This window comes from Rana temporaria, chromosome 5 (genome assembly GCF_905171775.1).
Source record: "Rana temporaria chromosome 5, aRanTem1.1, whole genome shotgun sequence".
Taxonomy (NCBI): domain Eukaryota; kingdom Metazoa; phylum Chordata; class Amphibia; order Anura; family Ranidae; genus Rana; species Rana temporaria.
Genome location: NC_053493.1, coordinates 157345930 through 157373411, shown reverse-complemented (window position 1 = coordinate 157373411; position 27482 = coordinate 157345930). Strand labels below are relative to the sequence as shown.

General features: G+C 42.6%; 1 protein-coding gene across 1 annotated transcript in view; it reads left to right on the top strand.

Moving 5' to 3' along the window:
• Nucleotides 1-27482, top strand: part of ITGA9 (integrin subunit alpha 9) — a 487954-nt gene that overhangs the window by 79626 nt on the left and 380846 nt on the right. Inside the window, exon 4 of the mRNA XM_040353279.1 lies at nucleotides 20751-20874. Coding sequence (XP_040209213.1) covers nucleotides 20751-20874 — 124 coding nt within the window. The remainder of the gene's footprint in view (nucleotides 1-20750; nucleotides 20875-27482) is intronic.

Sequence of the window (27482 nt, the reverse complement as noted above, 5' to 3'; positions counted from 1 at the left end):
TTTCCATTGAAGCTAGTTTCATAACTTGCTTCTGAGCATGGGCGTGTTTAAAAACGTCGTTTTGCCCACACACTATCATTTTAATTGACACAAAAAACTACGTTTTGAAAAACGACACAAAAAATTCAAGTATGTTCGAATTTTTTTTTTGTCGTTTTTCAGAAGACATAAAACAACGTTTTCCCCACACACGGTCATTTTAAATGACGTTTTCAAAAACAACGTTTTTTTTCATCACAAAAAACGACCGTCTGTACGCGGCATTAGAGCCGGTTTACACTGGGGCGACCTGGGATCCAACTTTAAGTTTCCCCAAGTCGTCCCAAGTCACGTGGTTGAGAAAATCAATGGAAGTGAATGGAGCCGTCTTAATACACACTACTGAAGTCGCTCCGACTTCAGAAAAGGTTCCTGTACTACTTCAATCAGACTTCTAGGCAACTTGTAGGCAACTTGTACCCATTGATTTCAATGGAAGTTGCCTCAGAAGTCGGATCACTGTCTTAACTGAAGCAACAATACAGGAAAATAACATACATTTCTCAGGCAAACCCCTCCCTCCCCTCCCTCCCACAGAGCTGATTGTTGTTTGATTGGCCACTGGAAAGCCTCCTGTCCTGGAGGCAACTTAAAGTTGCCTTGTAAGTTCCCTGATGATTCATACTCAAGTCGTGTCCAAGTTGCCTCCCAAAGTCGTGCTGGAAGTCGTGTTGCCTCTGTGTGAATGGGCTCTTGTTTCTGTTGATATGGATATTCTAATGTGCCCCTTGTCTGAAGTTAATCTTCATAAGAAAAATGATAGAACACTTTAAATGCATTCAGAATATGTAAGAACATTATGACACTTGCCGTCCATGTTTCTGGAGAGTATGCCTGCCCTCAGCTGTTAGTTAATGTCTAGGGCCCCGTACACACGGTCTGACCAAACCGATGAGACTGGCCCGTCGGACCGTTTTCATCGGTTCACCTCTGAAGTGGCCGTACGCCCTGATATGTGTACACACCATCAGTCCAAAATCCGATCGAGTCAGAGCGCGGTGACGTCAAACACACGACGTGCTGAATGAAACAAAGTTCAATGCTTCCAAGCATGCGTCGACTTGATTCTGAGCATGCGCGTGTTTTGAACCAATGCTTTTCTGTACTAACCATCGGTTTGGTCCGATGGGGCAGCGGTCCATCGGTTCGGTTTTGAAGCATGTTTCGAAATTTTGGACCGAAGGAAACCAGACCGATAGCCTATACACACAGTCGGTTTGGTCCGATGAAAATGAACTTCGGTTCATTCTCATCGGACCAAACCGGCCGTGTGTACGGGGCCTAAAAGGTAGGTATCTTCAGACATGTGTCTTGAAAGTTTCAGCCTTGTGGCATTGACATCTCTTTTGTATACCACCTACTTGCCTTTAAAAACATTACAATTGTTAGCATGTACTTAATTTTTAAATAATGTCATATTGTGCATTGTGTAGATATATTTACCAATTAAAATTATTTTTCATTACCCTCTACATAATTATTGATTTTGGCCTACAGTTGGATTGTTGTATGTGGCTTTTAGAATAGTTACATTATATTCTGCCTACATTACGGCAAGTATATTGTTCCGCTTCACCCACAAAGCTACTTCACATTCGAGGTTCAAAGCAATTAAATTGCAGTATTTAATAGTACCGTATATACTTGAGTATAAGCCGAATTTTTCAGCACATTTTTTTGGTGCTGAAAATGCCCGCCTTGGCTTATACTTGAGTCACCTTTTTGCACGTGGTCTCCTGGACTTTGGGGACCCTGTACCGGCACACATGTAGCCCCACTCTTTCTCTTTTCACAAGTGTGCAGAGTTTGTTGTCCAGAAGACCTACGGCCGGGGAGCACCGGTTTTTCAAATCCAGGCACCCCTTACATAGACTCCCATGTTAAACAGCCTGATCTCCCGGACTTTGGGGACCCGGTACCGGCCGGCCGTAGGCCCCTGGACCCCAAACTTGGCACACATGTAGCCCCTTCCATAGACTCCCATGTTAAACGTCAGTCTAGTCATGGACACAGTAAGGCGTGGGCACAGTGAGGCATGAAGATGGACACCCTGGGCTTATACTCGAGTCAATAAGTTTTCCCATTTTTATGTGGTAAAATTAAGTGCCTCCGCTTATATTCGGGTCGGCTTATACTTGAGTATATACGGTAATTGCAATGGCATGAGCAAGATTTAATGAGTATACATAATTTGAATCTTGGTGCTATTGTTTTTTAGCCTGGCTGTAGTTGTGTTTAAGGGAATGTATAGTGGTATATATGTAGTGCCTGTGTACTTTCAATACAGGTGCTATACTAAATTTAGAGGGGGATGAGAGAGTTAGTTAACTCTCATCCAGTTAATTTATGTAAATTTGGCCTTTACTCTAGCTGGGCTGTACTGCCAGTTCATTCTGTGTTCCAGAGACACCTTTCCATCTCTGGGCGACAGGTGGCAGCAGCCAATTAGAGGAGTTTCTCCCTCGCAGGGCATGCTGGGGGAGGGTACTTCTAGGGCGGAGGCCATTTTTGTGGGTCGTCTTCTGCTTCAGGGCTTCAGGGTGTGCGCACATCACGGGCCCCGGCGATATGGCCTACCAGGCCGGGGCGCACGTGCTACGCGGTGTCCTTAGTTCTGGGCCATGTTGGCCCGGAGCAACTGAAGCTGTGAAGAGGCCCCAGTGATCGACTGGGTCCCCACTTTCTGTGAGGAAGATCCCAAGCGAGTTGTGCTGTTCGGTGGGGAGTCTGAGGTGAGCCCGGAGGCAGGCGATCCAACAGGGCCTAGACAATCTATCGGGGATCAAGGTGACTGGACACTGACAGTTTGTTCGTATGGCAACCTGTCAGTTGGTGACCATTTGAGAGACTACCTGAGGGAGATTCAGGCAAATTACGTTACTGAGAAGGATTCGCTAATTATCTACATTCTAGAGAAAATGGCCTGTGGCACAGAACCTCATTTCAGCCAAGTCTGTGGCAGAGACTTGTTCCTTCTCAAGGTTCCGAGTGATACCCTGGCTGCCAGGTCGGTGTGAGAGGCCTGTCCAGGTACACTATACCCCCTCGGGTGAGGGGCGACGAAAGTGTGAGGCCCCTACACACGGCCGAGGAACTCGACGTGCCAAACACGTCGAGTTCCTCGTCGAGTTCAGGGATGAAGCCGCCGAGGAGCTCGGCGGGCCGCCTTCTCCCATAGAACAACGATAAAATAGAGAACATGTTCTCTATTTTCTCGACGAGTTCCTCGGCGGCTCCATCGGGCCAAAAGTGTACAGACGACAGAGTTTCTCGGCAGAATCCGGGTTTGACCGAGTTTCTCTGTGAATTCTGCCGAGAAACTCTGTCGTGTGTACGAGGCCTGAGAGTGTTATTTGAAGCAGGACTGCTTCTGTTCTATCCAGCCTGAATCTGCAGCTTCTCCTTTTCACCAACCTTTCTCTATCTACCTCAAGTTCACTGTTTGCCGTGTTGGGCAAGAATAAAAGCACAGAAAACGACGCCCTGCTGTCTGGACATTCTATTATTGCTCTCATCATCATCATACCCCTAGACCAGGGGTGTCAAACTGGCGGCCCTCCAGCTGTTCCGAAACTACAAGTTCCATCATGCCTCTGCCTGTGAGAGTCATGCTTGTAACTGTTAGCCTTGCAATGCCTCATGAGACTTGTAGTTTTGCAACAGCTGGAGGGCCGCCAGTTTGACACCCCTGCCCTAGACGCTCACAAAAGTAACACGCCATCCCTATTCTATCCAGCGGCTCCTGCGGAGGTAGCGCTACATATAAAAAAAAACTGCACATTAATATTTAGTATTTTATTTTCCAGGAAGCAGGTCGAGCTATAGGCTTCTTTTACATGTTTACCTGTCTATTCTTAGATGCTGAATGAAAAAAATTAAAATGATTTACATAGGTCACACTGAAATTTACACAGAGCTGAATCAGACACAGAAATGGCTCATCCCTCATTCCTGTCTGATCTGCTAAGCCTCGACTATAAGAGAATCAGAAATTAAAAATTGTGCTTTGCTCTTAGAAAACACATAATGATCTAATTTTTGCATCATGAGTGCACTCTGTACTAAATTTGTTCGGCAAAACCAAAATTGTATACAAATAGTAAAAACCAAAAGATGTATTTGGTGCAAATTTCTGTTTGTTTCCTCTACTCACTATGTATGGAACACCTAAAGTTATTGCAATGCTATTACATTGATAGGTCATATCTTTATTTTAATGTGCCTTTCACCTAATTTCTGTGTAATCAGTTAGCGCAGTGGTCTCCAAGCTTCGGCCAGGGGGGCAGATGCTGCCCTATGCTTGCTTTTATACAGCCCTCGGGGTGCTATTTTATCCACTAATACCAACAATGGGGCATAATTCCCCCCACTGACACCAATGAACGGGCACAATTCCTCCTAATAACGCCAATTACAGGGCACAGTTTCTCCTAATGACACCAACAATGGGACCCAATCACACCAACAATGGGGCACAGTTACTTCCACTGACACCAAAGATGGGGCATTGTTTTTTCCCACTAACATCAGGACCTTTTCTGCTCCTAATGGCCACAGTCCTGCCCCTCAAAAGGCTGAAGGACCATAAACTGGCTCTTGGTTTGTAGAGTTTGGAGTGCCCTGAATTAGAGAATTTACATATGTTGCCCATAAATAGTAGCAGCACTAGGGTCGGTTCGAATCCCAACCACAGCACCACCTGCCTGGAGTCTGAATGTTCTCCCTGTGCCTGCGTGGGTTTCCTCCAACACTGCAAAGACATGTTGGTAGGATAATTGGCTCCTGTCTAAATTGGCCCTAATATTTATATGAATGTGAGTTGGGACCTTAGGTTGTAAGCACCTTGAGGGCGCAGGGACTGATATGAATGTACAATATGGGCCAGATCCACAAAAACGGGCGTATATTTAGGCGGGCGTAGCGCATCTCATATGCACTACGCCGCCGTAAATCAGAGTGGCTCCTAGGGTATCCTCAAAGAACTTGCTCCCATATGCGGGCCGGCGTAACGTAAATCTGCCGGCGTAAGCCCGCGTAATTCAAAGTAGGCATGGAGTGGGCGTGTTGTATGGTAATCTGGTATGACCCCACATAATTGATGCTTTTTACGAACGGCGCATGCGCCGTCCGTGGACGTATACCAGTGCGCATGCGCAAAATCATGTCGCAAATAGTCAATGCTTTCGACATGAACGTAACTTATGCAAAGCCCTATTCACGAGCGATTTACGTAAACAACGGAAAATTTGACGCTGTCCCGACGTCCATACCTAACATTGCGTACACCTCATAAAGGCAGGGGTAACGTTATGCCGAAAAAAGCCTTACGTAAACTACGTAAAAAAAATGCGCCTGGCGGACGTACGTTTGAGAATCGGCGTATCTAGCTAATTTCCATACTCTACGAGGAAATCAACGGAAGCGCCACCTAGAGGCCAGCGTAAATATGCACCTAAGATCCGACGGCGTACTAAGACGTACGTCAGTCGGATCTAGCCCACATTCAGGCGTATCTTGTTTTGTGGATACAAAACAAAGATACGACGGCGCATCGTAGAACTTACGCGGCGTATCAATAGATACGCCGCCGTAAGTACTTTGTGGATCTGGCCCTATATGTGTAAAGTGCTGTATAAACTGACAGTCCTATACAAGAACCTCTAATACAAAAAAAATAAATAAAAAAAACATCAATTTAAAAGTAGAATATATAAAAATAAAAATCAAACCAAACAGTGATACATTACTCATTTACTCTGAATCCCATGCATTGTAAAACAATGGAAACATAATTATATTAACAATTGTGTTTCTCTAGAAATCAAATCAAATATATATGTAAAGAGGCTTTGACTTTATTCTGTTTAGGGCAACAGCTTGTATGAAAAATCCAATTTTCTTGTTAGCAAACGCAGTTCTCGGAAACCTATTCCATGTGTGAAAGGAAAAGTCCCTGTTGATAGGTAGTTTGACACTCTCACATTCCTCTTCACTGCTAGATACTGTTCATTTATGTAAAATAAACAATGGTGTCAGCAGTAGGGGTCAACTGGTCCAGATGGGATTGACCTTTTAAGTAATAGTGATCACAAAAAGAATGCAATGTCTTCCGTATGCTGCCCATTCATAGATAACACAAGCCATTTATTATCTTAGGATCTGCAGTTATATATATATATATATATATATATATATATATATGATAGATAGATAGAGATATATATATTGCCTATTGGTGGCTGACTAAATACTTTTTTTCCCCACTGTATATATATGTGTATCTAGCTAGATACACATATATATACAGTGGGGCAAAAAAGTATTTAGTCAGCCACCAATTGTGCAAGTTCTCCCACTAAAAAAGATGAGGCCTGTAATTGTCATCATAGGTATACCTCAACTATGAGAGACAAAATGTTGAAACAAATCCAGACAATCACATTGTCTGATTTGGAAAGAATTTATTTGCAAATTATGGTGGAAAATAAGTATTTGGTCTCCTCTACAAACAAGCAAGATTTCTGGCTCTCACAGACCTGTGTCTTCTTCTTTAAGAGGCTCCTCTGTTCTCCACTTATTACTTGTATTAATGGCACCTGTTTGAACTTGTTATCAGTATAAAAGATACCTGTCCACAACCTCAGTCACACTCCAAACTCCACTATGGTGAAGACCAAAGAGCTGTCGAAGGACACCAGAAACAAAATTGTAGTCCTGCAGCAGGCTGGGAAGACTGAATCTGCAATAGGCAAGAAGCTTGGTGTGAAGAAATAAACTGTGGGAGCAATAATTAGAAAATGGAAGACATACAAGGCCACTGATAATCTCCCTCAATCTGGGGCTCCACGCAAGATCTTACCCCGTGGGGTCAAAATGATCACAAGAACGGTGAGCAAAAATCCCAGAACCACATGGGGGGAACATAGTGAATGACCTGCAGAGAGCTGAGACCAACGTAACAAAGGCTACCATCAGTAACACACTACACCACCAGGGACTCAGATCCTGCAGTGCCAGACGTGTCCCCCTGCTTAATCCAGTACATGTCCGGGCCTGTCTGAGGTTTGCTAGAGAGCATTTGGATGATCCAGAAGAGGATTGGGAGAATGTCATATGGTCAGATGAAACCCAAGTAGAACTGTTTGGTAGAAACACAACTCGTCATGTTTGGAGGAGAGAGAATGCTAAGTTGCAACCAAAGAACACCATACCTACTGTGAAGCATGGGGGTGGCAACATCATGCTTTGGGGCTGTTTCTCTGCAAAGGCAAAGGCTGTTTCAGGCTTTCCATTATTTTGCACAGATGATTTGATCAGTTTCACTCCCTTAGTAATTACCACAGCCGTTTCATCTGAGGGGAATCCTGAAAACATGACCTGTTGGGGGGACAATACAACAACACGTATAATAAGTTCACTGAGCAGCTTTGTTGATTGGAGCACTGCACAAGGAGCTTAAGCTCTGGATTGTGTGTTGTGAGCTGCTGGGAAAGGGGAGGTAGGCATAAGGCTGCTGCCCTGCCACAAAAAGTCCAATACTTTACTTTATTTAAAATGACCCTGTCATGGCTGGTCCATATAACATAAAAGGTATTTTACTTGCATTTCCTGTGGCCTATATTTTCTACCTTACCTCTGTTCTGTTCTAGTCCTGGGGCCTGTGAAAGAGTCTTCTGGCTGTGCATGATTCATCTACATGGTAATTCCTGCAATGGCAAAGAAACATAAAACTATATTTTATGATTCATTCCACCCTATGTGAGTTTCCCATATATCTAGATTGATAATATTCCCATACACCAGGGGTCAGCAACCTTTTTCATATTAGGTGTCATGTTCACAAGCCTAATGTCCCTTACACACAACCGTGTGCATGCCCCATCTGACTTATTTCATCGGAAATTCAGAGGAATTCTGTCAAAGTTTAAAGATGTTCTCTTTTACTCCGATGGAATTCCGATGTGATTTTGGCCGGTCAAAAGTCTGTCCGTGTGTACGGGCATTAGATGACTGGAATACCAATTAACAACAGCACAGCATTGTAGTGTTAGTTTGTGCCCTGTTTTGCGCTCACAGTTGTTAATGCCTCAAGTTGAACAAAACATTATTAACTGGCGCACACACAAAAACATGTTTTACCCCAATGGATGTTCTTCAGACCTCAAATCAGCCCCAATGCATGTGCTTTAGGTGTCAGACCTCCAATCAACTTAGATAAACCCTGATGCATAAACTTTAGATCAGACCTAAAACCTTAAGGCTGCATTCACACCTCGGCGTATATACGCCTGAAGCGCGACGCTTGTGCCGCTGGAGGGGCGAATTTCCCTTGCTGTCTATGAGATGGTTCACATCTCACGCCGAGCGCCAAAACGCTGTACGCCTGCTGCCTGAAAACAAGTCCCAGACCCTTTTTTTCAGGTGGCTTTCGGCGTTCGTCATAGACAGCAATGGAAATAATTTGTGAAAAAAAAGTTAAACAAATCGCGGCAAAATACGCCGCGTACGTGGCGTTACAGTGTGAATGCAGCCTTAGGGATGCAGGGTACCACCTCAAGCATGCATGCAGGCTTCTTCAGCATAACACGCCTATGTCTTGAGCCTTTCAGGGATGTCAGGGAGGTGAGTGGTCCAGGCTTTGTGATTTACAAAAATTCAAAATGCAGCTCTTCAATTTGTCATTATTCATATAACAGTTCGGTTGTAGAGAAGATGGGGATAATGAAGAACCCTTCACCAACTTCAATGTGCATAGAAAAGCACACCTCACCCAAGTGTTTCCAATCTGCTTACCGGAAGGATCTGAAAAACAGACGGTTTAATCATGTATCACAGGGGACCAAATGAGGATCAAGGTGTCACACTCCAAGCACTGTGGAACGATCGTAGGGATTCCAAATTCACCAATCTCATGTAATCATCAAAACTCCCAGGAAGAGAGGAATATGATATGCATTCGGCAACAATATGTTACCCAATTGAAGGAAAAGGCAATAATAGTGAAGCCTGTAAAGTAAAAAAAACACAATTGTAATCGACTTGCAGGTGTAAAAACAGACAAACATCATAATGTATAAAATTCCACGGCTCTCAGCGTGCTTGCATCGGCCAGCCTGACATGTTTCATCCCAGAAAGATTTTATCAGATATCCTGATCTGATATCTGATGATATCCTCATTTGGTCCCCTGTGATACATGATTAAACCGTCTGTTTTTCAGGTGTGCTTTTTCATGCACATTGAAGTCGGTGAAGAGTTCTTCATTATCCCTATCTTCGCTAAAACCGAACTGCTATATGAATAATGACAAATTGAAGCGCTGCATTTTTAATTTAAATTTTATTGTTTGATGAATCAAAAAACTGTGCTGGCTGCTTCTCCTCTACAATTTTAGTTAGCGCAGATACCTGTTCACCCTGCTTTGTGATTTACAGCCTAGAGAGTTGTCAGTTACATCTATGGTTTCAGGTGCCAGCGCAAATGGCATTGCATGCTTACCTGGGCATGAATGTTCAGGGATACTGACACCTTCCATACTCACTGTTTCCAAGATTGGTTTAATACATGTTTGACTAAAGACTACTCTTCCTTCCAAACTGCAGAACACATACAGTTACTGCATTTTGCCTGCAATGCCATGCATATATCCCATGTTAAAGGGTCACTAAAGGACATTTTTTTTTTTAGCTAAATAGCTTCCTTTACCTTACTGCAGTCCTGGTTTCATGTCCTCATTGTTTGTTTTTGCTCTGATGTTGCTGTAATTCTGCTCTGTTCTGGACACTTCCTGGTTGTCTGTTTCCTGATGACCACAGTACTGGGGGATTCTAGTTTCGTTTTCCAAACCATTACTTCTCTATGGCTCTGTACAGCACAGAGGCAGGATAACATGCAAAAACGAAACTGAAACTACAGGTACATTATATGATTGATTTTTATCTATGTTTAATCGTTTTTAAAAGGAATCAGTTAACTATTATGTCTCTATACCCTGTAAACAGTCATTTGAGCAAAAAAAAATGTTTTCCTTTACAACTCCTTTAAACGTGGGATGCTGCGCATCTTATGGGTTACAGAATATGTTTCAGGATTAGCAGAAGAATGAAAAAGCCAGTTATTATAGATAAAGTAATACTACAGGATATGATTAAACAAACACCTACAATATGAACACTAAAAGACTGTTTCCCAAAACAGGGAGCACATCAGGTCACAAATTTCCCAGTATTCACAAGCTGTGTCTGCTGTCAGTGTTATTTTGTAGTCTCAGTGCTGATTTACTCATCTTTCTGCAGGAAGGAAGCCAGTTCCTCAATGTGTAAAAGTCACAAAATGCTTGTGATAACAAGAGCCAATACTTGTTAACTTTAATGCTTACTTTCAACTCCCCTGTTTCTATCTGACACTCCTAATTATTGTTACTAGTGCTCAGGTCACTAAAAACCTGATCCTTTTTTCTGTTTTCCCAGATCTCCTTTTCACTTGAGCAGTTTAGGCTTAACGCACACTGGGCATACATAAAAAATGCTGCTTATACAGGCTTTTGCCCTTTTTTTCTTCACCTTATGTAAGCAACTCAATGTTAGCCTATTTGTCCATGCACATTTGGGAATTTACAGACATATTTGCAGAGAAGCACTTTCAGACTCACCTTAGAGAGCACCTTAAGAGCAGAAAAGAGGCTTGATGCACCTAAATGAGGCATTTAAGAGCGTTTATGCTTTCAAATATACATTGATTATAGTGAAAGAATGAGCAGAGGGGAATGCTACTTAAACTGCACATGCACGCTAGCGTTTTTTATAAGCTCACAGACGCTCTCCATCCAATCTGAAAGTGTTTGAGATATTTTGCAAAGAAGAATGGGCAAAAATGTCACTTTCTAGATGTGCAAAGCTGGTAGAGTGTCAGTGTCAGGTCACCTGTGGCCAGGTGACAAGTGCACCCCGTTGGGGTCAGTGATGCACCACAGGGTAGTGAACCCTATGGCCAACTGCTGCTATCAGAGAGGAAGCGTGAGCCCAAGATTCCCCAGGGCGCGGAGTCTGAGACCCAGCTTTGTGTTCACCAGAGCCTCTGGTGGTGAGGATGGCCTTCGCCGCAGCTGGATCCAGGTCGCGACCCCTGGGGTCCCCAAGGTCTCGCTCCGCAGGGAGAGAGGGGAAGCAGCAACCAGGACAAGCGATAGTGATGGGTAAGCCAAGGTCGGGGCAACAGGCAGACAAGGGTAATCAAGGAACAGACCAAGGGTCAGGGAAACAGGAGAAGTCAGAGACAAGCCAAGGTCGGTACACAGGAAGGTAAACGTAGCACACTGCAGCCAGGAACAAGCTACAAACAAAGGTTGAACAGCAAAGCAGACTAGCAGTGCAGTGGTTAATAAAGGCTTCCTGGGATGGCCTAAGGAGGAGCCATACAGGGAGGAAGGTGATAAAAAACAGCCAGAAAGAGGGTCAGGCCTCTAATGAACACATGGAGACAGGTAGGCTGCCAGACTTTATTGCATATCCATGACATAGAGACATCCCCAAAAAGACTTGCAGCTGTAATTGCAGCAAAAGGTGGTTCTACAAAGTATTGACTCGGGGGGGGGGCTGAATACAAATGTACACCATACTTTTTACATATTTACTTGTAAAAAAAAATGTGAAAACCTTTTATCACTTTCCTTCCACTTTGTGCTGCTTTGTGTTCGTCTATCACATAAAATCGCAATAAAATACATTTACGTTTTAAGCTGTAACATGACAAAATTTGGAAAATTTCCAGGGGTGTGAATACTTTTTCAAAGCACTGTATATTTGTAATAAGCCTCTGGTCACATCAAAGCACTTTCATTTAAAGGCCAGATAACTCATTATTGCTTTCTATCACTCTTGTCAGAACTAGGTAGCAGGGTGTTCCTGAGTTCAGTGCAGATGCTGAAATGTAGGAGGCTGGAGAGTGGGAAATAAATACATGCATGTAGGTCAAAATTTGAAAGTTATTTTTCAATACTTGCTCAGTTCATTAGGAAAGATGTCCTGCAATGATTTGTTACTTTGAACAGCAAAGAGTTTTATAAATAATGTGATAGGGGTTATTGACTACTAAGACCATATGAAGAAGTGTTGAAAAGAGAAATAAAATGCATAAAAAATAAAAAAGGATTAGTGATTCATTCAGTAAAAAACGTGGGTGTAAAATATGATGAGGGAATCATGGTTCACTCATCTCTAAGATCACTCACATCTGCTAGACACATGCGAACAATAAAGCAGCTTCTAAAAACATTGCCATTCCAGTATGGAAATGTAAGAATATTTGTGCCTGTGTGTATCTATTAGTCACACTCAGATTATTTGGAAGGAAAGTGAATGTTCGATTTTGTGTCCACCTAAACCAGGCATCACAAACCCCAGGCCTGCATGCTGGGAGGCCATGCATTGTCGTTTGCACACTAGACTGCCAAATACAAAACCAGGCCCACCCACCTCCCTGACACCACTGATGGCCTGCTTGCAATGGGGGCACCTGAGTTGAGCCGTGCCGCGGTTCTTTGTGTCTGTTCAGACATGGAGCCGCAGCTCAGTCTCTCTCTCCTAATTGGCTCACTAACTTTGATTGACAGCAGCAGGAGCCAATTGCTCCCCTGCTTCTGTCAATGCCAATGAGAAGGGAAAGTCCCAGACAGCTGAGACTCTCATGCAACATCGGTGGATCAAGATGGGGGCTCAGGTAAGTACCGTATTAGAGGGGATGCTGCAAACAGGTTTTTCATCTTAATGCACAGAATGCATTAAGATAAAAAACCTTCTGACTTTAGAATCACTTTAATGTCTATTCTAACTACCCTATGAAAGGAAGATGCTTATACTTGCCTATTCTGAGGGTGCTTTGTTCGGGTCCCAGCAGTCTGCTTCAGTGGAGAGGAGAGAGCACTGACAGCAGATGGAATGCCTGGGCGGTGATGTCTTCCATAGGCTTGCTATGGGGCATGCATTGTCGGCTGTCTTTCCTCTCCCCTGAAGCCCCCGATGGGAACTGATCATGTGACCAGACTAGAGCTTCCTGAGAATAGGTTAGTATAAGTATCTTCCTTTCACAGGGAAGTTAGAATAGGATTTAGAAAGGGGCTGGGGAGTGGGACAGGTTTAAGCACAGTTAGCAATAGCCTGCAAGTCCACTTTAAAAATGAATGCCAAACCTGAATAAATGACACAGAGGGGGTTATTTGCGAAAGGCAAATCCACTTTACACTACAAGTGCAAAGTACACTTGAAATTGCATTGAAAGTGCACTTGGAAGTTCAGTCTCTGTAAATCTGAGCGGTAGATCTGAAATGAGAAGAAGCTCTGCTGATTTTATTATCCAATCATGTGCAAGCTAAAATGCTGTTTTTTATTTTCCTTGTCCCCCTCTGATCTACAGCGACTGCACTTCCAAGTGCACTTTCAGTGCAATTTCAAATGCACTTTCCACTTTATAAACAACATGCTTGTTCCAGAGACTCAAAAAGCATTCAAGCCAGGGGCCATATTTCTAGTAGTAAGGTCAGCAATGGCAGCCCCTATATCTCAGTCACTGTGGGTTTATTTTAAAGATTACATGCTAGCTACATTTAGGCTGCAACATAATGCATGATGTTTAATTGATGACACTAGTGCCAAGTGAACTGATAGGCTAAAGCCTCATGCACACGATCGGATTTTCCGCAGACTAAGCGTAGGACTTTTGTCCAAAGGGCGTTGGCTGTGAACTTGTTCTGCATACAGATGGCGAAACTTTGTCAGCCAACAAATAGGAAACTACGTGGTTTTTCTGCTCTTTAGCGCCAACCTTTAAGCAACCTCATGCTAATGTTGTGCTATGGTTAGCATTGCTTCTGAGCAACCCTACAGCTACACACGATCGGATAATCCGACATCACACATTTGTTATTGGATAATTTGAAAGCGTGCTATCCAACATTTGTTGTCAAAAATCTGACAACAATTGTCTGATGGAGCATACAAACAGTTGGATTTTCTTCACCAGGGAAAGAATTCTTCGGTCATCCACCACAGTTGTTTTCCGTGGTCTTCCGGGTCTTTTGGTGTTGCTGAGCTCACCAATGTGTTCTTTCTTTTAAAGGATGTTCTAAACAGTTGATTTGGCCACACCTAATGTTTTTGCTATCTCTCTAATGGTTTTTTTTTTTTTTTCAGCCTAATGATGGCTTGCTTCACTGATAGTGACAGCTCTTTGGATCTCATATTGAGAGTTGACAGCAACAGATTCCAAATGCAAATAGCACACTTGAAATTAACTCTGGACCTTTTATCTGCTCCTTGTAAATGGGATAATGAGGCAATAACACACACCTGGCCATGGAACAGCTGAGCAGCCAATTGTCCCATTACTTTTGGTCCCTTTAAAAAGTGGGAGGCACATATTGTTCTTTTCATTTCAAATCCATTGTGGTGGTGTATAGAGCCAAAAAGATTAGAATTGTGTTGATGTCCCAATATTTATGGCCCGGACTGTAGGTATCTTCTTGCAGGTAGACCTGTACATTTATTGTCTTTTCAAATCAATGAGACTAGTTAGCAACAGGAAACTGTTGAAACAATAAAAACTTTGTTCAGAATTATGTAATATACAACATAGCATAAGGGGGTGCAGTTTACGTGCTAACTTTAACATTATGTTTATATTTGTATATCAGTACAGGTGTCTGAGTGTTTCCTGAATTTCTTTCCTGCTGAGTACTGCCTGTAGGGGGTTAATATACCACTTAAAATGTATATACATACATATTTTTTTTAGGGGTGGGGGTTGACCCTTTCTGTAGTCTAACATTTATATAATATTATCTTTTGTTGCTAAAAATGCTTCCTTCTTGGTCAATCTTTGTATCGACTTTCCTGTCTGGAAATGCAGTTCTTATGTCCTGTGTATACATTATACACACAATATATACAAAGCTGTGTAAGACGTGTTTTGGCAACGCCATTGCTTTCACATTAGCTCAAACTTGTGTAAACATTACAGTGGAAACTTCTTTGATATACTGTTTTCAGTGTATGAAAAAAAGCTATTTTTTTTGCTATAAAACAAAAAACTCATATTTATATATGCCTAAATACAAAGGAGCAAGTGAACGTTTCAAGCATGCATCATATGTGATTAAATATCATGTAAATAGGGACAATTACTGTTAGCCTTTTAGAGTTGTAGGCCTCCTTCATACGGGTGATTATGTGAACTCACTGGATTCCAGTAACAATAATCAGTGGCCACTGATGTTCGCATACACCTGTCATCCCAGCTGACAGAAACCGCTGATTCTTGCTGCTGGAATACGCTGTACGCACACCTACAGACACTATGGGAAACTTCATATTGACTTGAAAACGCTCTTCTCTGTACCAGATGAGCCCTGGTAACACTTTGTTATTAGAAGCTTAAAGCCCTGTACACACGGCCGGGAATCCTGTCAGGAAAAAAACTTCCGTTTTCCTGACTGGATTCCTGGCAAACTTGCCTTGCAAAGCCGTGCATACAGACGGCCACTCAAACGAACCGCCGTTCTTTTGAATGGCAAGAACGCAGTGACGCCCTCAGCATCTCGGTAAGTACGTACCAGACAGAGGCTGCGAAGGAGAACATAGTGGACCACAGACATGCGGGCATTTGTGAGGTTGCTCCTATGTATATAGGGGTAAGCAGTAATTCAGGGGTAGGCAACCTAAGCCCTCTAGCTGTGGTGCAACTACAAATCCCATCATGCCTCTGCCTTTAGGAGTCATGCCTGTGATTGTCAGGCTTTTGCAGTGTCTCATGGGACTTGTAGTTTCAAAACAGCTGGAGGGCCGAGGTTGCCTACGCCTACAGTAATGGCTGGGAGTGTCTTAGCAACATCCTATTAACAAGGCAGGACTGAATAATGTCACCTGTTGGAGGTTTTTGGCTAGGCTTCAGAAAATATGTAAAAACACCTATAGCAAGAACATAATCCAACTTTAGTCCAAATTGCACAGTATCTCACAAAAGTCAGTACACCCCTCACATTTTTATAAATATTTTATTCTATCTTTTCATGTGACAACACTGAAGAAATTACACTTTGCTACAATGTAAAGTAGTGAGTGTACAGGTTGTATAACAGTGTAAATGTGCTGTCCCCTCAAAATAACCCAACACACAGCGATTAATGTCTAAACCGCTGGCAACAAAAGTGTTTGTGTGGCCTGCGATCCCATGGCATGTTTCGTGTTTTGCCTCACAACCTATAATTAACATGGATTGTTTGAGGATTTGCATCATTTAATTTACAGAACATGCCCACAACTTTAAAGATGTTTTTTTTTTTATTGTGGAGCAAACAACAAATAGGACAAAATAACAGAAAAAGTTTCCTCTGGATCAATTGTGGGTATAAGATTGTGTATATGGGATTAAGATTTTTTCTTTATTTTTTCTTGGTTGAACTAGATGGGCTTTCTTTTTTCTACCTGAGTAGCTATGTAACTATGCAACCATTGTAAACACCCTTATCAGTGTTAAATAGGTTGTCTTAACCTTCTAACTGCCACTTTTGCTGAACAGCTTGTTCTGCTAAAGGAGGATAAAACATAACAGACTTAGTAGCGGGATCTCCAGGTGAAAATAAATAGGAAAATAATAATGCAGACACCACATCTAGGATTGGCGAGCTACAATATATGATATGTTTGTTTTTGAATTTGATACTGCTTTAACCACTTCAAAACCGCATGCCGTCATATGACGTCCACAAAGGGGATCTCTTATCCCGGGTGGATGTCATATGACGTCCTGTACTTTGTGCGGTGATATCTGAATGATGCCTGCACCTAGAGGCATCATTCAGATATCATTCTGTTCCGGCGGCGATCCTGCGCACCATAAGAAAGATCAAATCGGCGGTTCCGCCGCTTGAACGTTCTTAAAGGCGGCAGGAGGGGACATCCCCCCCTTCCGCCGCCATCCGGTGCTGCATGGGATATGTAGTCCTTTTGAATTGAAAGTAAACAGCAGAGTAGAAGCTGCAAAGCATGTAGGGAATTTCAGGAAGTTATGGAAAGAGATGTAAGCAATCACAATTGGATTCTCAAAAATAACTATTGTTTGTATTGTTATTACAATGCTGATGTTCTAAAATTAAAGTGTATGCTGTGACTATAGGACTTTTTAACCTCCTCACTACCGACCGCACAATAGCTCTCTTGTTCTGAGAGGACGTCATACGACATCCTCGTCTTTCAGAGCCACTAGGGGGTGCGCGCACCCGCCGTGTTACTGGGAAACCGATGCGCGTGCCCGGCGTCCGCGATGGCTGCTGGGCACCCGTGATTTCCCAGTAACTGAGCAGGACCGTGGATCTCTGTGTATAAAAACAGAGATTCACGTCCTGTCAGGGAGAGGAGACTAATGCTGTGTCCCTTGTACATAGGGACACAGATCGGTCACCTCCCCCAGTCAGTCCCCTTCCCCCACAGTTAGAAACACTATGCAGGGCACACATTTAACCCCTTCCTCGCCCCCTAGTGTTAACCCCTTTTCCGCCAGTCACATTCATACTGTAATCAGTGCATAGTTATAGCACTGATCGCTGTATAAATGTGAATGGTCCCAAAAACGTGTCAATAATGTCGCAGTCCCAATAAATAAATCGTAGATCGCTTCCATTACTAGTAAAATAAAAAAAATAAAAAATCATTATGTCCCCTATTTTGTTTTGCACAAACCAGTCACTATACGCTTATTGCGATTTTTTTTTTACCAAAAATATGTAGAAGAATACGTATCGGCCTAAACTGAGAAAAAAACTTAAAAAAAAAAAAAAAATGGGATATTTATTATAGCAAAAAGTTAAACATATTGTGTTTTTTTTCAAAATTGTCGCTCTTTTTTTGTTTATAGCATAAAAAATAAAAACCGCAGAGGTGATCAAATATCACCAAAATAAATCTCTATTTGTGGGGGAAAAAAGGACGCCAATCTTGTTTGGGAGCCATGTCGCACGACCGCGCAATTGTCAGTTAAAGCGATGCAGTGCCGTAAGCTGAAATTTCGCCTGGGCAGGAAGGGGGTATATGTGCCCAGTAAGCAAGTGGTTAAAATGTATTTTGTAAGAGGGCTTGAGCAATTTTGGTGTAGCGGCTAATTGAGTTTGAGGTTACAGTGTTTTTTGCTTAAAGTAGATGTAAACCACTTTTTGTTTTTTTTTATGTCACAATGTAGAGACTAAGATTTCCTATCATCTGTGCCCAGTCTTGCCACACAGAGTTAATCCACCTCTGAGCAATCCTCTTTTATTGTTCAGTGAAATAAAACAGACTTACAGAGAAAACCTGTCTAAATAAAAAGTCCTTCCTGCCCTCCTTGCTTTGAGTGACAGGTTATTTACATATGTCTTGCACTAGCCTGGACACATGCACAGCCTCTGTAAAAAGTTCCCAATTCACATAGACAATTGATTAGGGGAGATGTATATAGTCAGAGCTGGGCAGAGTAGAAGCTTGAGTGATTTTCTTCTTATTATTATTGTTCTATTGCAATGTGGTGTGTCTGAGGTCACCTGATCACATATGAAACATTCCTATATTACCAGGATATGTTATGTGGGGGAGGGGTGGATTTCTCACTTTTTATACTTACACCCAGTAAGGCTGAATGAACTTAGGCTCCATTCACACTAATGCTTTTTTTGATGCATTTTGCATTTTGCAGAAATTCAGGGAAATTTACCATGGTTTCATATGGAACATGTTCACATCAATGCTTTTTTGTGCCTCTGCGTTTTTGGAAAGGGTCAGGGACTTTTTTTTCCTGCAAAAAGCAGCGTTTTGCATGTAATAGAATTCAATAGACCCGCATCCAAAACGCAAGTACCGCGGTTTTTTTTTAACCTGTTTGTAGCTGGTTGTTAAAGGAAATGTGAAAAAAAAATTACTGGCTAAAAAAAAAAACGCAAAACACAAATTGCTGTAAAATCGCGGTAAAAACACACGTCAAAAAACACAGCAAGCACTGCAAAAAGCACTGCAAAAACGCTCAAAAGCAACATGCATAGGTGTGAATCGAGCCTTAGGGCTGGTTCACATTAGTGCGCTGTGCGAGATTTGCACCGCACTGCTGTTCAGATCACATGCGATGTCTGAAACTGTCATACAAACTGGCTGAAATCGCAGCCAGTTTGGACCAAACACGCACATGACCCTTTTTTTGGTTCACACCAGAATCGCATAAGTGTGAAGAAGATCACTCAAGCTTCTACTCTGCCCAGCTCTGACTACATACATCTCCCCTAATCAATTGTCTATGTGAATTGGGAACTTTTTACAGAGGCTGTGCATGTGTCCAGGCTAGCGCACGACATATGTAAATAACCTGTCACTCAAAGCAAGGAGGGCAGGAACGACTTTTTATTTAGACAGGTTTTCTCTGTAAGGCTGCATTCACACCTGAGCGTCGGTCTTTCGGGCATTTTTTTCCGGCGTTTTGTCGCGTGTATTCATGCTTATTTGCACGTTTGCATACAGCGTCGTCCGACGTTTTTGTACTTCGACGTTTTTTATTTTAGCCATTAGGAAAAATGATCATCTTTTCATCACTTGTTGGTATGTTGGTAGATTTTTTTAATCTTCTGCCTGGGTGAAAAGTTCTATTGATAAAGCGACGAAACGCCCGTAGCAAACGCTCGTTGTCGCGCAAGTCGCTTGAATCGAGCGTTTCCATTACTTTCTATGGGAAATGGAAACGCTCAAATATGCCCAAACCGCCGGATACGGAACTTGTTTGAGCTTCAGTCGTTCGGCGTCAAGCGTATCGGCGTGCAGATGTGAACCATCTCCATAGGGTATAATGTATTTTTTCCCCTCTAGCGTATTTGAGCGTCGCGCTTCAGGTGACAAAACGCTCAGGTGTGAATGCAGCCTAAGTCTGTTTTATTTCACTGAACAATAAAAGAGGATTGCTAAGAGCTGGATTAACTCTGTGTGGCAAGACTGGGCACAGATGATAGGAAATCTTATTCTCTATATTGTGACATAAAAAAAAAAATGTTGGGTTTACATCCACTTTAAGATAATAGAACGGAAGGGATACCGTTATTTATTAGGCTATAACTATGTGGGATGACACCATCTTACTGGTTAACCAAGAACCTTTACCTCAGATCTTAGTCATACATCAGTAAAATGTTATGGCCTGCTTGTGAACTTTGTAAAATCGTGAATAAAAGTTCAGCAAATCGTAACAGTCTCCATACTACAATCTGTGGTTTCCTCCAAATGATTCTGTCTCACAAGAAATGAACAATCACTTATTTCCTTTAAGCAGATGGTCATATAATCTCAAACATAATGATGTGTGCAGGACAAAATGACCGGATGCATAACCAGCTTTGAGATTTAGGATGCATAAATAAGGTATAGACCAAGTATACTATATATTATTAGTCAATGACTTTCAGAACAGTATTGTTCATAGCATACTGGAAGTAAGTTTCAAAAGTATTCACAGATGTTAACAATTAATGGAAATGCACAAGCTAGCATTGCGCTTAAATGGCAACAGCTAAAGCTAGCAAGACAGCTGTTCTTGGTTTATATTCATCTACATTCCCTCAGATGTGGAAGCTACTGCTGTTAGCATGGAGAGAACTGTATTTGTTTGTATAAGAGATTATCCCCTCATCTATAATAACCCTATCTATATTTATTTAGGCATGTGCTCATCGCTGGAAGAATATTTACTATGAAAGTGAGATTATACTTCCTTACGGGTTCTGTATCATCCTGCCACCAAACCTGCAGGGCAGTGGAAGACCGCTAAGGCCTTGTTATGAAGGTAAGTTGTTTTTATCATGTGTTTGGAAAGATCTTAAGATGCAAAGATTAGAATGAAGTAGGTAAGCCTTGTTTCATGGTTATTCTACACATTATCAGGATTTATTCCTGCAAGGGTAAAACTGGCATGGCAAAGCATATACATGTCATTGGCATATGCTTTGCCATGCTAGTTTTATCAGTTTTAGGGCTCTTTCACACGGGCGGACCGTATGTCCGTTTTTTTCATCCATCCGTGTACAAGTAAAAAAGGGACATACATTGGTCCCTATGAGATTTTCCGCTGACACCCGATCTCACCCGGTTCCACAATTTTCCGATTCTTAAAAATAAAAACATAAAAGTAAGCAGAAAGGGTCAAACATAAAAATGGGCAGAAACCCACAGTTAAGGAACACTAAAGGCTTCTGTTTAAAAAAAAATAACAAACATGTCATACTTACCTCTAGCTTGTTTTGCACACAGTGGCTCCAATCCTGGTCTTCTGGGGTCCCTCGGCGGTTGTCTCGGCTCCTCCCCACATGAACTAACCCCCTTCATGGGAGCTCTCTCCCATGGGGGTTAGTTCTTGCAGGCGCGCTCCCGTGATACAGCCGGTGGCTATAACTGCAGACTGTATCACTCTGCCCCGCCCCCGGCGTGCTGTGTCATTGGATGTGATTGACAGCAACGCGAGCCAATGGCTGCGCTATTATCAATCCATTCAGTCTAGCCAATCAACGGCCAGACTGAGTGGAGAAGAGGACATTGGGGCCGAGCGCAGCAGGTGAACGGGCGCAGGTAAGTAAAACGGGGGGGCTATCATTGCCAGGTTTTTTTTTCACCTTAATGCATTAGGGTGAAAAAAAAGAACCTTTACAACCCCTTTAATATCCCTAATATTTAATATCCCTAATATTTAATATCCCTAATATTTAATATCCCTAATATATATATTAATATATTAATATTTAATATCCCTAATATTAAATTAATTTAATGTCCCTTGTGTTGAGTCTTCTTCTTTCAGTAGAAATCTTCCGCTATGAATAGAGGTGGGGAGGTATCATTCATTCACCCATCCCCAACAAGGTGCACCTAGCAGCAATCTCTGGCTGTGCATAGAGCCGTGAATAGCTGTGGCTGCCGGCGACTTGTCAGTATAGTGAATGGGACCGGTGGGCACACCTAGTCGTTCAATGCCGCAGAAGTAATCGGATTTCTGCTGCTCCAATTCTCACCAGTTTAAATCAATGGTGTCAATGTAGCCTAAAGGCGAGGCCTTAATAGGATAACAAAATGGGGATAATTCCTATAATTAAGTGAAAACCTAAAAATGACAAGTGGATAAATATCAGTCCGTGTGAACAAACCAGAAAAAAGTCATTGAAAATACCATTAACAATGGCGTCAAAGACAAACAAAAATGTGAATATATTAAAAAACAATTAAGCAGAGTGTCCATATACACTCAATATTCCAGGAATATTCCAGGAAAAAGTGCTGACAGGATAGTGCCTCCACCAAACAATAACACTGCCGCTTACCAGATGGATGTGATCTCTAATTATAGGAGATCAATATGCGCATATGGTTAATGTCCCAGCCTGGGGTCTCTAATGGTAGGGATAAATCCCTCAATGTAGTTTCAATATTGCATAAAAGATGTCTCAAACAATGTAGCAATTCAGGATGCACCACATTCCAATTGCACTGCCCTTGTGATCTGCCGGGGGGGGGGGGGGGGGGGGGGGTTTCAGTGCAAAGTAAACAACACCTCAAACGCAGGTCATTTTCCTGAAGCGTCTCGCAACTGATTACATGGTACAAAAGTACCATGCAATGCGTTTGCGGTCTGTTTCAGAAAGTAGTGCATGCACTTCTTTTGGTGTGCTGCAGTGCAATTTCAGCCCATTCAGCGTTCCTGTGCAGTTCACATACAGTTACTAGTGTGAATGGGTCCTAAAAAGACATTCTTGTCTAGTTTTGGATAGAGTAAGAAAAGGGTTAGAATCTCTTAGAGCTTTTCTGTGTCCATGTGCGTGATGAATGTCTTTGCCATATGTGTATTTTTTATCCTTACTTCTAAGATCTGAGCGACACTAGAATTAAGAAACTGTGTGTTGTACTCAGCAGTTGTTTGGGGACTAAATATCAAATATCATATAGTGCATCCAGAGAAAGTGTGGAAATGCCTCTTCTCCCCTGTATGGGAATTTTCATTCTGAGCTATAATTTCAGTTCCTATATAACCTGACCTTTCCAGCTGCTAGACAATCTTTCATTTCTGCTCTGGGTTTTTACCTCCTGGAATCTGTTTGACATATTGCCTGCAATTACAATTTATTATAATGGATAGAATATTCCAATATAGTTGACATATTGTATAGAAGAATTGTCTTTTCAATAATTCTATATTAAAACAAGACTAACGTTGTACTCAGTATATTAGAGGGCCAAGCTGGTCATACTGCAACTGATTCAGAGGAATCAACAAAAATTCCTGTGGACAAACAGAATTACAAATCCATTTCTAGTTAAATGGTTCACCATACTAGGGGCAAGAGATCGGAATTGTGACCCGGCCCCATGCCCCCCCCCTGTACACCTGGATAGAAGGAGCAGCAGGACAGCTGCATATAGAGGAACCGATCTCTCCATTTTCCTCCCGCAGCCGTTTGGTTTTCCAGCGGGAGGAAAAGGTGGAGAAGCGGGCAGCTGCTCCCACTGCTCCTCCTATTCAGCTTCTTTCTGCTGCCCCCATGTGCTCTCCAGTCCCCCTGTGCTCTTTTCTGGCCTTTTTGCTCTGTCCTGGCCCTCCCCTCTCATCCCTGTCATCTGATAGGATGGAGAATGGGGAAGGGGCCAGTAAATGTGTCAATTACCGGCCCCTTCCCTTTCTGAATGGAGAGTCAGTGATCCGTACCAATCTATTTATAACTGACACATAGTAAACAACAGAGCTATTCCTGTTCATTCATTTAGTGCATCTGTCAGAAACGAGTATGGAGATCGAGATGCTAAGAGGGCCCCCCTTGCGGCTGAGTGCAGCGTGACCTTGGAGTTGGAAACAGGAAGCGCGGTGCCCACAGATGCACGGTTGGACAGGTACTTGCTTGCAGTCGGATGGGCTCAGCCACTGAGGGATGGCTGAGGCAGGCAGAACTGAGCTTGTTGTATTTAAATGAACGGAGATACCAGAAGCCAGGCCGGGGGTCAAACACAGGTAGGTCAGTCCAGAGCATATACATGGGCGAGCCAAGGTCATACACGAGCAGGGTCAAGGTACAAGCCGAGGGTCAAGCCAGGTGGTCAGGAAGCAGGAGAAGAGTCCAGAAGCAGGCTGAGGGTCAAACACAGGAGATCAGGAAGCAAGGTCAAGGCAAGCCAGGTCACAACGGATAAGCACGGATCAGGAAACAAGGTACACGGGAGACTGAAGAGATAATCCAGCAATGAGCAGCTCAAGCAGCAGGCTTAAATAGACCAGGAAGCTAGTCATGTGATCTGTTCAGGTTACATGGAGGAAGTATCGTCCACCTTAGTCACCATGGCGGCCATGATTGTCTTGGGCGGAATTGCCAGTCCTTCTTCAGCCATTTCCCTGACAGCAGCTGAGGCTGCAGAGAAGAAGTTGAGGGCTGTGTCCTTAATCTCCCTTTTCTGTCTTAAAGGTAAAAAATCTGTTTAGACCCTTGATGTCTCACCAAAGACCCCCAATGGGGCTTCTAAAAATGTTTTTTAAAATAATAAAAACATGGTAAAAAAAAAAATGGCGAAAATAAATAACTACTGATACCAGTGGCGGAACTACCAGGGTCACAAAGGAGGCACTTTCGACTGGGCCCTGGCGTTCCACCACCGGCCGTGGAGTGAAGGGCCCCAGGGGTCAGGGACCTGAAGGTTCTATTTACGCCACTGCCACCTTACTGTACCTTTCAGTGTTATTTGTAAAGTTCTGTTATGTTAATGTGGTTAGAACATTCCTCATCCTGAACATACAGGCATTTTGATAGTAGTGGAGTGCAGAACTTTGGGTGTAAGTGAAGTTTATTTTATTTTTTTCAATGGTGTCCAAGCACCAATGAATATTTATAATCTTCTACTTCAATTATGTAAATGATTTTAGGGATATGGCTTCCAGATTTAAACATCATTTTCTAGATGAGGTTTTACCATTGTTATTACATTACATCACTGAGTCCCTGCTTTTGTACATGTTAACTGTTTCGCAATCTGTAATGCTTAAACACTTCCTTAGCCTATAGATGCAATAAATACCTAATTAACTCCAGAGCACGCAGGATGGAATGGATTTAGTAGTATTATCCTCTATTGTGCAGCAGATAGCTGGCAGTAGATGACAGATTCAATGAAGCACAGACTTTCCTCGCAGACTTTGCATTTTTGCAAGTCCCATGGGATACATTGCTTGCTGAAAGATAACTATAAACAGCACACAATTTTACGATGTAAAAAATCAGTTGTAATTGATCTTTGACTGATAAAAAAAAGTGTCAAAGAAAACTCTAGGTATGATTTTTATTGCAGTTACAGTACATTGGTCCAGCTTGGAGTGCTTGCTGTGGAAGCTGCAAATCACTGTATTAGCCGGTGCGACTACAACAGTGGTCTCCAAACTGCGGCCCGAGGGCCGGATGCGACCCTTTGCTTGCCTTTATCCGGCCCTTGGGGCACTATCCCTCCCACTAATACGAGACACTCTTCTGCAATCTGACACCGACAATGGAGCACCATTTCTCCCACTGACACAACTAATAGAGCACTATTCCTCCATATGATACCAGCAATGGGGCACTATTCCTCCCCCTAATACTAGATGTTTACTAACAATGATGCCAGGAAAATTTCCACTCCCGCTGGCCAAAGTCCGGCCCTCCAAGAGTCTGAAGGACAATAAACCGGCCCTTTGTTTAGAATCTTTGGAGACCCCTGGACTACAATGATAGCAGTGATCATCCAGATCCTATGCACTCAGTTTTGCTGCCAATCAGAGAACGCCACGTATTTTTTTTATTAACCACTTAAAGCGGGGGTCCACCTGAAAAAAAAAAAAAGCCAGCAGCTACAAATACTGCAGCTGCTGACTTTAAATAAATGGACACTTACCTGTCCAGGGTACCCGCGATGTCGGCAGCAGAGCGGTTTTTATTTTTTGCGCTATAAACAAAAAAGCAACAATTTTAAAGAACAAAATAATTTGTTACTTTTTGATATAATATATATCCAAAAAAATAAATAAATAATGTTTTCATCAGTTTAGACCAATATGTATTCTTCTACATATTTTAGGTAAAAAAATCGCAATAAGTGTATATTGATTGGTTTTGAGCAAAAGTTATAGCGTCTACAAAATAGGGGATAGATTTGTGGCATTCTTCTTCTTATTATTTTTTTTTACCAGCAATGGCAGTGATCATCGATTTATTTTAAATTTTTTTGCACATTGCCACATTGACTGCCGTATTGCGACGGACAGATCGGACACCTAACTGACATTTTTTTTACACTTTTTTGGGAACCAATGATATTATTACAGTAATCAGTGCTACAAATATGCACTGTTACTGTACTAATGACACTGGCAGGGAAGGGGTTAACATCAGGGGCTAAATGGCAGGGAAGGGGTTAAATGTGTTCCCTCACTGTGTGTTCTAACTGTACAGGGAGTGCAGAATTATTAGGCAAATGAGTATTTTGACCACATCATCCTCTTTATGCATGTTGTCTCACTCCAAGCTGTATAGGCTCGAAAGCCTACTACCAATTAAGCATATTAGGTGATGTACATCTCTGTAATGAGAAGGGGTGTGGTCTAATGACATCAACACCCTATATCAGGTGTGCATAATTATTAGTCAACTTCCTTTCCTTTGGCAAAATGGGTCAAAAGAAGGACTTGACAGGCTCAGAAAAGTCAAAAATAGTGAGATATCTTGCAGAGGGATGCAGCACTCTTAAAATTGCAAAGCTTCTGATGCGTGATCATCGAACAATCAAGCGTTTCATTCAAAATAGTCAACAGGGTCGCAAGAAGCGTGTGGAAAAACCAAGGCGCAAAATAACTGCCCATGAACTGAGAAAAGTCAAGCGTGCAGCTGCCAAGATGCCACTTGCCACCAGTTTGGCCATATTTCAGAGCTGCAACATCACTGGAGTGCCCAAAAGCACAAGGTGTGCAATACTCAGAGACATGGCCAAGGTAAGAAAGGCTGAAAGACGACCACCACTGAACAAGACACACAAGCTGAAACGTCAAGACTGGGCCAAGAAATATCTCAAGACTGATTTTTCTAAGGTTTTATGGACTGATGAAATGAGAGTGAGTCTTGATGGGCCAGATGGATGGGCCCGTGGCTGGATTGGTAAAGGGCAGAGAGCTCCAGTCCAACTCAGACGCCAGCAAGGTGGAGGTGGAGTACTGGTTTGGGCTGGTATCATCAAAGATGAGCTTGTGGGGCCTTTTCGGGTTGAGGATGGAGTCAAGCTCAACTTCCAGTCCTACTGCCAGTTTCTGGAAGACACCTTCTTCAAGCAGTGGTACAGGAAGAAGTCTGCATCCTTCAAGAAAAACATGATTTTCATGCAGGACAATGCTCCAGCACACGC